This window comes from Mesoplodon bidens, assembly GCF_964165515.1.
Source record: "Mesoplodon bidens genome assembly, contig: HAP1_SCAFFOLD_879, whole genome shotgun sequence".
Lineage (NCBI taxonomy): Eukaryota > Metazoa > Chordata > Mammalia > Artiodactyla > Ziphiidae > Mesoplodon > Mesoplodon bidens.
This window is the reverse complement of record NW_027671324.1, coordinates 79,280-95,217: the sequence shown is the minus strand read 5'-3', so window position 1 is coordinate 95,217 and position 15,938 is coordinate 79,280. Positions and strand designations below refer to the sequence as shown.

General features: G+C 35.0%; 1 protein-coding gene across 15 annotated transcripts in view; it reads right to left on the bottom strand.

Moving 5' to 3' along the window:
• The window catches only part of LOC308611572 (ankyrin repeat domain-containing protein 26-like), a 105,143-nt gene that overhangs the window by 25,611 nt on the left and 63,594 nt on the right, over positions 1 to 15,938 (bottom strand). For 13 of the 15 annotated variants that reach the window (XR_014014965.1, XR_014014966.1, XR_014014967.1 and 10 more), the window contains 7 exons: positions 13,340 to 13,422; positions 11,084 to 12,196; positions 9,209 to 9,360; positions 6,727 to 6,897; positions 4,883 to 4,916; positions 4,458 to 4,599; positions 952 to 1,165 (listed from right to left, as the gene is read on the bottom strand). Coding sequence is in view for 12 of the 15 variants with exons in the window: in XM_081260297.1 (XP_081116423.1) it covers positions 952 to 1,165; positions 4,458 to 4,599; positions 4,883 to 4,916; positions 6,727 to 6,897; positions 9,209 to 9,360; positions 11,084 to 12,196; positions 13,340 to 13,422 (1,909 nt within the window). In the remaining 3 variants the exon portion in view is untranslated. The remainder of the gene's footprint in view (positions 1 to 951; positions 1,166 to 4,457; positions 4,600 to 4,882; positions 4,917 to 6,726; positions 6,898 to 9,208; positions 9,361 to 11,083; positions 12,197 to 13,339; positions 13,423 to 15,938) is intronic. The other 2 variants (XM_081260295.1, XM_081260294.1) reach the window with 2 other exon arrangements.

Below are 15,938 nucleotides of genomic sequence, written 5' to 3'. Positions count from 1 at the left end.
CATGGATCAAAGACCTTTTTAAAAAGTTCTCATACTTTAACCAAATAACACAATATTAAAGAATTTATTCCAAATAAATAATCAGAAATGTAGAAATGAATTTATAGAAGAGACATTCCTTGTAGCATTAAATATAGTGCAGAAAAATGAAAAATAACTGACATTCAATTTGCTAAACAAATAATGACCATAATTCAAAAAGACACAAGCACCCCAATGTTCATTGCAGCACTATTTACAATAGCCAGGTCATGGAAGCAATGTAAATGCCCATCAACAGACGAATGGATAAAGAAGATGTGGCACATATATACAATGGAATATTACTCAGCCATAAAAAGGAACGAAATTGGGTCATTTGTTGAGACGTGGTTGGATCTAGGGACTGTCATACAGAGTGAAGTAAGTCAGAAAGAGAAAAACAAATATCGTATATTAATGCATATATGTGGAATCTAGAAAAATGGTACAGGTGAACTGGTTTGCAAGGCAGAAATAGAGACACAGATGTAGAGAACAAACGTATAGACACCAAGGGGGGAAAGCAGGGGGGTGGGATGAACTTGGAGCTTGGGATTGACATGTATACACTAATATGTATAAAATGGATAACTAATAAGAACCTGCTGTATAAAAAAATAAAATTAAAAAAAAGAGAGATTACAAAAAAATGAGGCTTCATATGGAGGACTTCTGTATGGCCATGAAAATGATGATTTGGAAATATATACATTAAATTATTAGTAGAAGTATCCACTGTTAAGAACTTGCTGTATTATTTCCAAGAATTTCACACTCCACAATACTAATGACGTTTTCTCCCCTGTAAAATCCCAGCAGGTAAGTCAGCAATTATAAAACTTCCCGTAATATTAAAGTAAATACACATCTGTAGTATTACAGTAAATAAAAACAGTTCAAATATTTCTTGAAAACCAAGATGTTCAATACCTCAAGCTGCAGAGCTCTTGTTCCCACTCCACTTTTTGATGCTCTAACTGTGATTTCATTTCTTTTGTTTCTGATAGCTCCTTTTGTAGCCCAGTAACCTTACTTTCCATTTTTTTATTTTGTCCTGTAAGTAGTTCACAGTGATCTTTTTTAAGATCTATTAATCTTTCATATGAAAGAACTGCATCCCGAATTTTCAATAAGCTAACAGAATCTGCATTAGGAAGAAAACAAAGATAGAAATAAAATATATGAGTAATTTTTATGTATAAAGCACTGTGCATTTTCACCTTCACTCATCCATACGTTGAACAAATACCTTTTTTTTTTTTTTTTTTGGCCATGCCGCACACCATGCGGGACCTTAATTCCCTGACCAGGAATTCAAGTGGCTAAATATACAATTCCCCAAAGAGGTGGAGGAAAGAAACAGAAAAAAAAAAATATTTGAAGAAAAGAATGGCCAACAACTTTCTAAACTTAATGAAAACTACAATCCCACAGATCCAGGAGGATCTGGCAAGGAGAGAAGAAGTGGAAGTAAACTATTTTGTAATATTCCTATCCTATATATGATGTGGTACAATATTACTTGAAGGTGGACTGTGATAACCCTAAGTAAAATACCGTAAACCCTAAAGCAACCACTAAAATAGTGAACAAAAGAGTTACAGTTAATAAACCAAAAAAACAAAAAAGAAATAAAACTACATCATAAAAATTACTTGATTAATCTAAAAGATGGCAGAAAAAGAAAAGGGGAACAAAGAACAGATGGGATAAACAGAAATCAAACAGCATAATGACAGATTCATACCTACTGTATCAATAATCACATTAAGTGAAAATGGTCTGAAAACCTCAATTAAAAAGCAGATTGTCAGGGACTTCACTGGTGGCACAGTGGTCAGGAATCCACCTGCCAATGCAGGAGACTCAGGTTTGAGCCCTGGTCCTCCCACACGTCATGGAACAACTAAACCCATGCGCCACAATGACTGAGCCCACATGCCACAATTACTGAAGCCCATGGGCCTACAGCCTGTGCTCCACAGCAAGAGAAGCCACCGCAATGAGAAGCCTGTGCACCACAACGAAGAGTAGCCTCCACTCGCCGTAACTAGAGAAAGCCTGTGCGCAGCAATGAAGACCCAACACAGCCAAAAATAAATAAATTAATTAATTAATTAATTTTTAAGAAAAAGCAGATTGTCAGACTGGATCAAAAAGCAAGACCCAACTGTATGCCACCTATAAGAAATGCACTTTAAACATACAGACATAAATTTGTAATAAGGTTAGAAATAAGATATACTACACTAACATGTGACAAAACAAAGCTAAGCTAGACTGGCTATATTAATACCAAACAAAGTAGACTTCAGAGCAAAAAACATTATCAGCAATAAACAAGGTCATTTCATAATGAGGAGTGTCAATTAATAAGAAGCACAACAACCCTAAACGTTTATGTGCCTAGTAACTTCAAAATATATGAAGCAAAACTTGAGAGAACTGCAAAGAAAAATAGACAAATCCACAATTACAGTCTGAGATTTCAATACCCCTCAATGAATAAGTGATAGAAAGAGCAGGCAGAAAATCATCAAGGATACTGTAGACTTGAACACCACCATTCTTTTCAAGTAGCCATGGAACACTTACCAAAAGAAGACTATATTCTGGGTTATAAAATAAAGGAGTAAGTCAAAAGGATTTAAGTCATACAAAGTATGTTCTCTGACCACAAAGCAATCAAACTGGAAATCAAGAACAAAAATATTTCTGGAAAATACTCCAATATTTGAAAACTAAATAACACACATCTAAATAATCCTTGGATTAAAGAGGTAATGAAAAGAGGAATTACAAAGTATTTTGAACTGAATAAAAATGAAAACATAATATATTACAATTTGTGGAATGCTGCTTACTTGCATGAAAATTTATAGCACTGGATGTCTATATTAGAAAAGAAGGTCTCAAATCAATGACCTTGGCTTCCAACATAAAAATCCAGAAAAAGAGCAAATTAGGGGACTTCCCTGATGGTTCAGTGGTTAAGGATCTGCCTTCCAATCCAGGGGACACGGGTTCGATCCCTGGTCGTGGGACTAAAACCCCACATGCCATGGGGCAACTAAGCCCGCCCACTGCAACGACTGAACACGCAAGCCACAACTAGAGAGCCGGCATGACGCAACTACAGAGCCCACACACGCTGGAGCCCACACCCCATTTGGAGTGTCACAAATACTGAGCCCACACGCCACAACTAGAGAGAGAAGCCCACGCGCTGCAACAAAAGATCCCACATGCTGCAACTAAGACCTAACGCAGCCAAAAATAAAATAAATAAATAAATATTTTTAAAAAAAGAGCAAAGTAAACCCAAAGCAAGCAGAAGAAAGGAAATAAAAAACATCAAAGAAAAAATCAATGAGAAAAAACAAAACAAACAAAACAAAAAAGACATGGAAAAATCAATGAGGGACTCCCCTGGTGGCACAATGGTTAAGAATCCACCTGCCAATGCAAGGGACACAGGTTTGATCCCTGGTCCAGGAAGATGCCACATACCGCAGAGCAACTAAGCCTGTGTGCCAAAACTACTGAGCCTGCATTTTACCATCCGCAAGCCACAACTACTGAGCCCACGTGCCACAACTACTGAAGCCCATGTACCTAGAACCCATGCTCCACCACAAGAGAAGCCACAGCAATGAGAAGCCCGCACACTGAACGAAGAGTAGCCCCCGCTTGCCGCAACTAGAGAAAGCCTGAGCACAGCAATTGAGACCCAACACAGCCTAAAATAAATAAATAATTTTTTAAAAAACCCGTGAAACCAACTATGTTCAGAAGATGAATAAAAGTGATAAACCTCTAGCCAGGCTGATAATGAAAAAAAAAAAAAAGAGAGAGAAGGCACAAATTACCAATTTCACAGAAATGAGTAATGAGAAATTACTACAGATTCTATAGATATTAAAAGACTGACAGAGTAATATTATGAACATTATGTAAATAAATTTGACAACTCAGATGAAGTGGGTAAATTCCTTGAAAGAGGGAAAATACCAAAGCTCAATCAAGAAAGAACAAATAGGGCTTCCCTGGTGGGGCAAGGGTTGAGAGTCCACCTGCCGATGCAGGGGACACGGGTTCGTGCCCGGGTCCAGGAAGATCCCACATGCCATGGAGCGGCTGGGCCCATGAGACATGGCCGCTGAGCCTGCGCGTCGGAGCCTATGCTCCGCAACGGGAGAGGCCACAGCAGTGAGAGGCCTGCGTACAGAAAAAAAAAAAAAAAAAAAAAAAAAAAAAGAAAGAACAAATAAACTAAATAGCCCTACATCTAAAAAAGAAACTAAAGTCCTACTTAAAGACCTTCCCACAAAGAAAATTCCAGGCCCAAATGGCTACACTGGTGAATTCTACCAAGTATTACAACAGTATACACAAAAATATACATATAAATATACATATTTATACCATGGTCCTACCTTTACACTCCATGCCAAGTTGTTCTATTAGCAACATGGAATTCTTATAATTAGAGAAAAGCATCTGGCAATACTCAAAAGCTGTTTCAGATGACTGAGTTAAGTCATCAAGGTCATCCATAGAATTAATTTGCTCTTTGACCTACAAATATAAAATACTATTTCACAATGTCCCCAAAATACTTATAAAATATACTAAGTGTACAGAGGTGATAAATATCTCTTTATTAAAGCAAAAACACAGATACTTCTTAAAAGAACAGATTTTTATCAAAGGGATAATTTTATCAACAGTGTTTCTAAATTATTTTTTCAAAGTAAATGTTTCTACAACAAAGGAAGATTTTCTATTTTTCCACTATACCTTTCACAAAGTAATTTTTTACTACAGGATAATATTTTTTATAATTAATTTTTTACTCTACCTTGTTCTTTTCATTAGATGTTTCCTTTGTAGCCCTAGAAAAACAAACGATTCTTTTCAGGCAAATATTAAATACTTAAAATCCAAAGAATACCTAAACCTATTGTTTTTTACATAAAATCTTTGCATTGGTAATTAATTTTCTATAAAAGAGATTAAACAATAAATAGAAAGAGTAACATTAAAGGACAAAGAAAATACACCATAATAATATTAACAAAGCATTAAATTAGATTAAGCTGACAATCAAAGGAAAAGGAAAAACATAATGTTACTTGCATTATTTGATAGGAAGAAGTATACCAGGGTTTTCTGTTATCGTCATTTTCAATAAAAACTAACTTTATGGCACTAAAACCTATTTGGAAAGTATTAAGTCCTTATATGAAAGAAACCCGTTTTTAATAATCATGATATTAGCTTTTTGAGGACTTACTATGTAATTGCTATGCATTATTATAGGCACCTTACATGTCTTAAAGGCATTTTAATCCTCACAACAATTCTGGGAGTGAGGTAATACATTAGGTCCTTTTTACACAGGAAGAAATGCAGCACAGAAAGGCTAAGTAACTTGCCCAAGCCCATACAGCAGATCAGCAGCTGACCCAGAATTCAAACCCAGGAAATCTGGCTTCAACACTTGTGTTTCACAATATGATGAGAAGGTAATATTTATTTTTAAGTGTTTTTAAGTAATATGATAGCAAATGAATCTGTATTATCATTCCATGTCTAGTTATAACTATAAATAATAATTTCTGAATCTTACACATATTTTTCAAAAATAAAAAGACTTTAGACCCAGGCAATATTGGAATTCTATTTTCAATAAAGATTTGCTTTTGTAAAGAAATTCATCAACCCATTGATGAGGGTTTCATTCACCCATTCATTCATTCACCCATTCAGCTGTTTATTCATACATTCAACATATACTTAGTGCACAATACGTGTTAATGACACTTTTGGTATAGGAAGCATGACTTTTGTAATTTAGAACTTTATAATCCAAAAGTAATAATCTGTGATAGATTGTTAATAGTTTTTTTCCTATCAAATATAAATAAAATCTTACCCTTTTCCCTGGAATCTAAACCACTATGAAGTTAACATAACCTGTTTTAGAGTACCTTACAAAACCATAGCCGCTCATGATGATACTGTCATCTAGAATTATCAAGGAATGATTAAATCCTTTTCAGTATGGCCTAAATGTTTGTAAATTTATGATTATATAATTTTACAAATCTATGTATGATAGAATAACTTTTAAGTACTCATCTGCATATTCAATTATATAAGAATATTACACTTCAAAATCAATGAACAAGCCCTTACCATAAAACTATACGTGAATAGAAGTATTATGTACGATTAGTTTACTATAATATTTTAAAGATAATGTAATACAATCAATAAGCTTTCTAATATTGGACATGCAAACAAGATTAAACTGAATAAATGCATCCTCTACTGGCTCATTTCCAACAGCATACAAACATACTCTAAAAACTCCCATCTTAACATAAAAAGAGAAAGGAAACTCCCTTGAACTCCACATTCCTCTTCAGTTACCATCCAGTTCTCTATTGCCTTTCCCAGTAAATATTCCCTAAGGAGCCGTTTATACTTATTCACTACAGTCCAGCTTCCATGGGGAATATTTATTGAAACTACTTCTGGTCAAAGCCACTCATCCTCATCTTAACTTTTCAGCAGCGTTCATCTGGTATAGTTGAGAATATTCCTGTCATGGCCTGTACACTATATTATGCTGTTCTATTTCCAGAAAAAGTATTCAGTGCTAATATTTCTTGACCTAAAAGAATTTGTAGATTTTACCTGCCATCATCCTGATCTACTCCACTTAAACTGCTGTCATCCTTCATGTGTAGCAGACCACCACTCAGTGAATCAGCCTTCTCAAACACTGGTGTAATCACACATTCTTTTGATGTCCATTTTTCATTTTCCTTTTTCTTTACTTCCTTCATGTGCACGCCAGGACCGCTACTTTAAAAAATCCATTAAAAAGCCAATGTTTTCTAATAATTCTACTGATAAAGAATAAAAAACCAATTTTTGTAAAATTCCAACTCTTACCCATCATAAGTCATTTATTAGTTCACAAAACAGTTATGAAGTACCAACCATATGCAAGCAAATACAAATCCTTGCTTCAAAGACAGATACACAATTATGATACAATGTGATATGTAAGAGTTGACACATGAAAGTTATAAGTGAACATAGGAAAGCTTTACAGAAGAGGTTAAATAAACAGAGGAGGTCATGAGGAAAAGAAAATGGAGAAAATCATTTTACTTGGTGATTAGAATGTGAGCACAAAGTTTAGACACATGGAGTCTAGGTGTTTCCGAGAAACTTGGAAGGAAAAGTACAAAATACATGGAAGGAAGCAGAGAGATGAGTCTGGAAAGACATTCTGAAGAACCTCAAGTGCTACAATGAAAAGCTGAAGTTCACTGCCTAAAAGCAATGACTCTTAGACATGGGAGTAATAATTAGATTTCTACTATATTTTTTTGTTTTGTTTTGATATATAATAATGTTTAATTTGCATGATTTTTAAAAATAACATGAGGTACATAAAACACGAAAGAAGAACTCAAGGAAATATCTTGGGGGGGAAATTTACTTTTAAACACCCACATGTTGGGGTCATGTCAGCATCAGGGCTGAAAAATAGGTACCTCAGAGTATCCCTCCACCACCAGCAACAATTTGGCATCTATCCACAGACAAAAGTGGCTTTGTGGCAGTTGCAGGATCCAGCACCATAAACCAAGGGACCTGGGAAGAGTCCTGCCCACCCAAGTGGTAACAGACATACAGACCACAGCCCAGCTGTGGACCCTGCATGGCCCATGAACTGGCTCCAGCCACTCTTAGCAACGTCCAGGGAACCCCTGGAAAACACTGTCTTAGACAATCACCCACAGACGAGAGAGCCTTTGTGGAAATCCAGGTTTCCAGCAGAGAAGTGCCAGCATACCACTGGAACAAAAAAATGCAAGTTGGGATACATTGGAGAGGGCAGTTATTAAAGACTGGAAGAGGTGACTGCTACTTCAAATTCAAAGACAGCAATGCAAAACTTCAGGTAACATAAAAAAAATCAAGAAAACATGACACTACCAAAAGATCACAATAATTTTCCACTAGCAAATCCCAAAGACATGGAGATCTGCAATCTACCTGATAGAGAATTCAAAATAGTAGTTTTAAGGAAACTCAGTGAGCGACAAGAAAACACAGAAAGACAACCCAATAAAATCAGGAAAGTAATACACAAACAAGATGAGGCGTTCAACAAAGAGATAGAAATAATAAAAAATAACCAAATGGAAGTTTTGGAGCTGAAGAATACAATGAATGAAAGGAAAAATGCAATAAAGAGCACTGACAGCAGAATGGATCAAACAGAAGAAAGAATCTGTGAGTTAAGAGACAGGAGCTTTGAAATTATCCAATCAGAGGAGAATAAAGAAAAAAAGAATGAAAAAGTGGGAAGAAAGCCTACATAAATTACCAGATACCATCAAAGGAAATAATTCATAAATCATTGCAGTTCCAGAAAGAGAAGATAGGGAGAAGGTGGCAGAAGCTTATTTAAAGAAAAAATGGTTGAGAACTTCCTAAACCTGGCGAGAGATTTGGATATCCAAGTTCCTAAAGCTCATAGGTCACCAAACAAACTCAACTTAAATCAATCCTCGCCAGGAGACATTATAACAAAACTGTCAAAAATCAAAGACAAAGCGAGAGTCTTAAAGGCAGCAAAAGTAAAGAGGCCTGTAAATTATAAGGGAACCCCCATAAGTCTATCAATGGATTTCAAGAGAGTAGGACGACATATTCAAAGTGCTAAAAGAAAAAACCTGCCAACCAAGAATACTCTATCCAGAAAAGCTGTCTTTCAGAAATGAAGGAGAGATAAAGGCTTTCCCAAACAAAGCAAAGCTGAGGGAGGTCATCACCACTAGACCTGCCTCACAAGAAATGCTGAAAGGAGTCTTCAAGCTGAAATCAAAGGACGCTAATTAGTAACATAAAATATATTTAAATATACAACACACTGGTAAAGGTAAGTATACAGTCAAATCCAGAATACTCTAATACTGTAATACGGTGGTGTGTTAACCAATTAACTCTAGTATTAAGGCTAAAGGACAAGAGTATTAGAAATAACTATAACCCTAGAAAAATATAAAATTTGTTAATCATGAACATTAGCTCAAATGAGAACTTGTTTTATAGGAAAATAACAATTATCTATTGTTAAATACTGACATAGGCTTACCTGTCAGAATCTTCATTCTCCATGGTAGGAAACTGTTGGTTATTAGTTTTTCTGCTCTTTCTCTGTTGAATTAATCCACTATCATCAGCATCATATATGTTTTCTGATACTTCCATTTCACTACTTTTGTGCTTCTTCTTTGCTTCTTCAACCTTTAATGAAAGTTTGACACTACATATAATTGTCATTACCTTATTCATTATACAGACCTTTTCATTGTCATTAATTACTTGACTCAGAGTTTGCCCCGGCTTTAAGCAATAAAAATAGTTTTGTGCTTACTTTAATTTTTTTAATTACAAGTCATTGAAATTTGTGTAAAGTCTGCTTCTTTCTGTTTGAGGAAAAGAAATAAAATTTTAAAAATTTCAAAAAGGGCTTTCTTAATGTGGTGCAGCTATTCACATCCACTCTTCCCTGTCTGATGGCAGAGACAGAGAAATAAAGAGACAAAGACACAAAATTTGTCCTCTTTGGTCTTTACCACCTGGATTTTGCATTAAACAGCCAAATTTAGAGGATGGGACACCTTGGTGCTTCAGTAACAAAAAGGAAACATCCTTCTTTCTGCACTGAAGCTATTCTTCCCCCACTGCCTTTTACAATTCTTTTTTCATTTGGATCCTGGGAATATCAAAAAAGTGACGGTGTTCACTAAAATATATGAACCAAAGTTTACCAAAAAACAGGAGTAGAGTGATATTGATGAACTGTTAGTTAGTGTGGAAGTCTGGAAAATGAGTAATGCCTCCTAATTTCACATTCAATAACCATGAAATTTTATAGCTAAAGGGTACAGAAGCAATTATCTACTTTAGCCCCACTATTTACCAATAATGGGAATAAAACCAAGAAAGGTTCAATGATTTGTCCAAAGGCCCTAAAGTGGCATTTCCTATCATTTCATGGCTCCAAAAGTGATGATACAATTCTGTAACACTGAATCTGATAAATTACCAAATGAATTCATCAGATTAATCAGATAAGTTAAAAGTGTGACTTTGGCAAAGTAATTTAATGCCTCAGTTGGGGGTAGGGCTCATCTCTTTTTCTTTTAAAGGAGAATATCTACAGATTTTTGTCTATCTTTAAAACTCAGTCAATGCACCTGATACACAAAAGAGCAAACAAACAAATTTAAAAATCTATTACTGGAAGGAAAAAAATCCTCACTGTACGTCAAAACTCAGTTTTCTCCTTTGGAGATAAATACTGAATTTGTTTGGCTGAGGGTTTATACTACCTAAATGATAAAATCATACATGTCAAAACTTACCACATTTTATTAAACAACATAATGTAAAGGTCTGACTCAACAGAAACATCTGAGAGTGGTGATTAAAGAATATGTGGGAGTACATGTATTTGTTATTAAAAATATCTTGAAGTGGCCATGCTGGAATTCTAAGTGCCAAGCGATTGAGTAAAGCAGAGAAGATCGCATACACTAAAGCACAATAAAGAGATTAGTTTAGCAGGAATACGTGTTTATGTCCCTTCTTTCAGTCACTGCTTCCTTACCATACTATAGAGTGTAATTTATATTTAAAACCCAATAGATTAAAAAGAAACCCCCAAACCCTAGCTTATTATATTTCTTAAGCAATTTCCTTTGTGGAAATTCTGGCTCAGAAAGTCACACGGTATGTAGCTAAATTAGGTTCCCAGTTCATATGAAAGACTGACAGAGAGAGACTTAGGTTGATTAAGGAACAAAAGCCATGAAAATAGTTTCCTATTATATAGATGGCAGAAGTAATCTATTTCTACACATTACCTATTTAGCTGACCCCATTTTATTACTAAGTGGAAAATCAGAATGGATCAGATCATTGATAAAGAGAAAGAACAAAGTAGCAGCAAATGAAACTCTACCTCTTTTTGAAGTTGAATTTTCTGTTGTCTGAAAGCCAGGAACTCTACTTGTAACATGGCTATCTCATTCTTAAGCCTTTGCATATTTTGCTGTAATTCTTCATTTAGATACACTTTGGATCTTCTGTTACTATTCAGTGGAGAAGAACTCCCATTTTCTAATTCAGGTTGCATGCTTTTAGAGTTATTAGCACTGCAATTATCTGCAAGCAATGGCTTCTGGAACCAGTCTTGTATTGGTTTGGTTTTCTTACAAGTATTTGTAACAGCAGAAATATCACGACTTTTTATTTGAATCATGTGTTTCATTTCATTGGAGCGGGCAAGCCATAAATCAAAAAGTCTTTTGGGATCACTAGACTGAGGTATACATCCAATGTCTAATTTCCAATTAGTGGTATTTTGGTTCATATTTTGTAACATTTGCATATCAAACTCTTGGTCTTCTTGCATTTCAAATGTAACTACTGGGTCCCTTACTTTTTTATTTTCTGTATCATTATAAAAACTCTCCTCATTTTTGTTAAAAACATGTTCAGTGTCTGGTTTATCACTTTCATAGTCTAATTTAATTTCAGTTAAATAAAGCTGTGAAGATGATGGGCAAGCATGTCCCCAAGACCCAGAGGTTAAATAAGATGGAAAAACATTTTCAAGACTGGGTTCTTTTTGTTCAGGAAATGCTTGGAATGCTAGAGAGACAGATACTCCAAATGCAACTTTTGCCTCACAGTCAGGTATATTATTTGTCAAATTAGAAGGTATTTCCTTTATGTTTGCTCCTTCTTTAGGGTTATCATGTAGTTGCTCTTCCTCAGGACAAACAGTAATTTTGTATTTTTCAAAAGTTCCACCAAACTTCCACTTTAACTTATTTGTGATGTGTTTGAAGTTATTTTTCCACCCTAATTTGCCTCGTTTGATCCACATTTCCTCATGCTTTTGTACACAAGGAAGTCCTGAACATACAGATATGTCCTCTCTATCACATTCCTCATTCATTTCTGGTTCTTGAGGCATTTTTTGCAGATGCAAAAGCGGAAGATCAATTGGCTTGATTTGATTTTCAGATGTCTTTTCTGTCAGGGTACATGTTTGTAAAATAACTTTATCCTTAAGTAATCAAGGACAGACAAAGAAAAATTAGAAAATAATTAAACTTTAACCATTAAACTTCTTAATCTATGTTTAGCTACTCACAAATCACTGGATTACAACTAAGAAGTGAAAAATAACTTGCCTTAGCCTGAAACAGGAGAAAAACATGAACTCACAAGCCCAATTTTGTCATTGTTTGTTTGAACTAAATAATTCATATATGTTAAATCTACCAAAAATGAATTAGGAGATGATTTTTAATGTTACAAAGCCTTCCTTACTTAAAAATATTTCACCTCACCGTACCTTAAAAAGTCCCTATGTGCATGTAAGCATTTTTTTTTTAAGGACTAGTAACTGGAGAATAGACAAACTTTGAATTACTGGGAGCCAAAATCAATTAACACCAATCAGAAAGAGGAACAAATTCCTAAATTTTAATGCAACTTATATACTATGATAGTATTATACGTTGATATAATACCTGCTTTCATTCAGTTATATTATATTCTAATATCCACTAATGAAAGTGGATAAAACATTGTTTAATATTATTTACTGGTTTCCTACCCTGAAATGAAATAAATTAGAAAGTTATTGTCTGTACCCTAACAACAAAGGTCCAATTCTGGAAGGTCTGCTTCCTTAATAGGCAATTGGGTTGATTGTATGACCCTTTCTTCCCTTAATGTAGATCCTTAGGTCGATTACATAGAGGTCACAAGACAGAATAAATTTTTAATCTTGGCATTAGTGACTGGCAACTTGAAACTACAAATTTTGAACACCTGGGAATGATTTCTCCTTCCATGAATCTAACTCACGGACCATCACTGATATACTGTTCATAATTTCAACTGCTTAATCATACGATTCAGTATTTGATTATCACCTTCTTTATCATGTAAGGAAGAAGCAAACAATATTCAGGAAATTTTTTTGCCTCAATTCCAAGGAAAAGTTTAACTATAAATTATAACAGATTGTAACAATATTTTAAGCTTTGTAATTAAAGCACTATAAAAACTAACTATTAAATTATTATCTATCAATTCTAAGAGGTTAATTTTGAAAGGTAATTTCATTTGAACTCTGCTATGTTGTTAAAGCATAGAAAACAATATTGAGCCAGAAATTTACATTTACATTTTTACATACCTGTGAGTGGTTATTTTCACTTCCATCAAGCCTTTCTTGTGCTTCCTCCGATGTTATTTCTAAGTCTAGCTCTGCTGACAAATCTATATGTTTAGTTAAAATTAACTACTTAGAACAGTTAGATAAAAGACATAATCTTTATAAAAATAGATTTAAAAAATTTTATCAAATGACAATTTAAATTAAGCTTAATCTTTAGCTGAATATTTACTTCTTTAAGAAATACTTCTAATTACCTAAAACTCCAACAAACCATCTGGGAAATACCAGATGTCACCAGGTTACAGGCACACAAACATCTAAAAGATTCATTTACAAATTCATCCACCAAACATCAATGAACAGAACAATCAAAAACCAAACAAAGGGTTTCCCTGGTGGCGCAGTGGTTGAGAGTCCACCAGCCGATGCAGGGGACACGGGTTCGTGCCCCAGTCCGGGAAGATCCCACATGCCGCAGAGCTGCTGGGACCGTGAGCCATGGCCGCTAGGCCCGTGCGTCTGGAGCCTGTGCTCCGCAGTGGGAGAGTCCACAACAGTGAGAGGCCCGCATACCGCAAAACAAACAAACAAAAAAACAAAATTTAAAAATACAGGACAAACATAGAAAGTCACAATATACTCTGTTCTCTACTTCATAATAGTACCTATTTAACAACACACCAAGCTTCAACTGCAACGTTATTCATGGTTTCCAAAATTACTGTTACTTTTCATGCTTTTATCAGTTCCTTAATCTGAAATGTTTTCCTCTACTCTTCTGACAAAGTTCTTTTCATCTTTTAAAACTCAGCCTGCTTTGTGAAGTCCTCCTTGATTACAGCTCTCTTTCCCCAAATAGGTGTCTCTTTCCTAGTAGCTACATTACTACTTTATAGATTTTTCTAGTGTATCTTCATCCCCTGAGCTGTAAATTATTTCTTCACATCTATCCTCTTTGCTTCTAGACTGTAGAGGACAATCTCTTGAAATCATCTTTGTATAAACAGTCTTTATTTTACTCAATAATTATTTATTGAGTTCCTGCTCAGTACTAAACATGGACTTTAAAGAAGAATGTAGATGAAAGGTGTCAGGGATGGCTTTTCTAGAGGTAATGCCTGAGCTGAGACTTACACAGTGAGGTCAGTCAGATTCAAGGGAATAGAGGGCAGGAAAGGGAGAGAGCATGGAAAGCTGTAGCAAGACAGGCAGAGAAGCATACATAAAACAGGGTGAATAGTTGTCTAAAATACAGGGATAGATGAGAGAGCATCACCAGCAGTTCAGAATTCCAGAGCAAAGGACAGACAGAAAGGGCTAGAGAGCGAGAGTCAGGTAGAAGTTAGATTATGAAAGCCTCGTGTCATTCTAAGATGGCTGGACATTAATATGCTTTAAAGAGTGGTTCACGATCACTGGTGCACTTGAGATAGATCACTCTAAATGCTGCGGGAGGGATGAATTTGAAGGCCATACAAATAAATAGAGGGAGAAGAATTTGATGGCATTATAATGCAAAAAAAAAAGATGATGCAGGCCTACACTGAGGGACTGTTTCCAGAAATATTTAGGATATAAAATTACCAGGACCCAGTATAAAATAAATCTTTATTAAATAAATAAATGCACGAATCCTGGGCCCCTCAAGAACTAGACTCTGCTTATTACTTTATAAAAGGTATCAACTAAGAAGAGAAATGATCTGTATGAACTGTTTTAAGTTGCTTGTATTTAGTTTCCAGTTTTCCTGTTTCACATCTTCCTGTGTTGAGGGGGCTCGTGTAGGTGTTTCATTTGAATTTGTGCTTCTTGGACCTACCAAACTCATGGAGAAATGAGAGCAAAGAAGTCACTTGTATAGATAAAAAAACTTTGAGTTTATAGCTTGTAGTCACTACTCTAGGAAATAACTGTGAAACTTTTGTAAATGTAACATTAATTCTACAGGTAAGGAAAGACAAGAAGATAAAACTATAGGACTGGAAAAAGAAAACAGTGTATGGTTTATTACTATAGCCCTGATCATATGACTGATTAAGGGCACTAACTTAATCGGTATTTATATAGAACATATATTAGATGTGGTTAATCAATAGACTGGGCATCCTAGTAGAATTAGAATTGATTTTCCTTACACTATCTTTAAATGATCAGCACTCCTTAAAACCAATATCCCTTGTGAACTATTAATTCATTAAAAATAATAAGTTGATATACTATGTGGACACAGCTAAGAAGGAGGGACTATGTAGCAATCCCCAATGACTCCCATTACTGCTGGGAAAGCCAATTCTAAAATATATAAACTCATAGAAAATACAAGCAATAGTTTACTATTTGGTTTTGGAGGTGCTTTTTTCGTTACATTGAATATAGTTATAACTAATACTAATGAATTCAGAGCTAAACAAAAATAAAGCTAAGAAACTACATTTTGAGAAGGGAATCTTGAGATGTCTACCTAGGTTTCCCAACTAGTCCCAAAGTTCTAAATATAATCTTGCTACCCACTCTCAGGTGTATGCTAAATACTAGCCTAACGAACCTATTCTCTCTCCTAATTCCCTTTGTTATTTATTATGTTGCTTTGGTCAGAGGAAGAATGCAAACGTCTTGC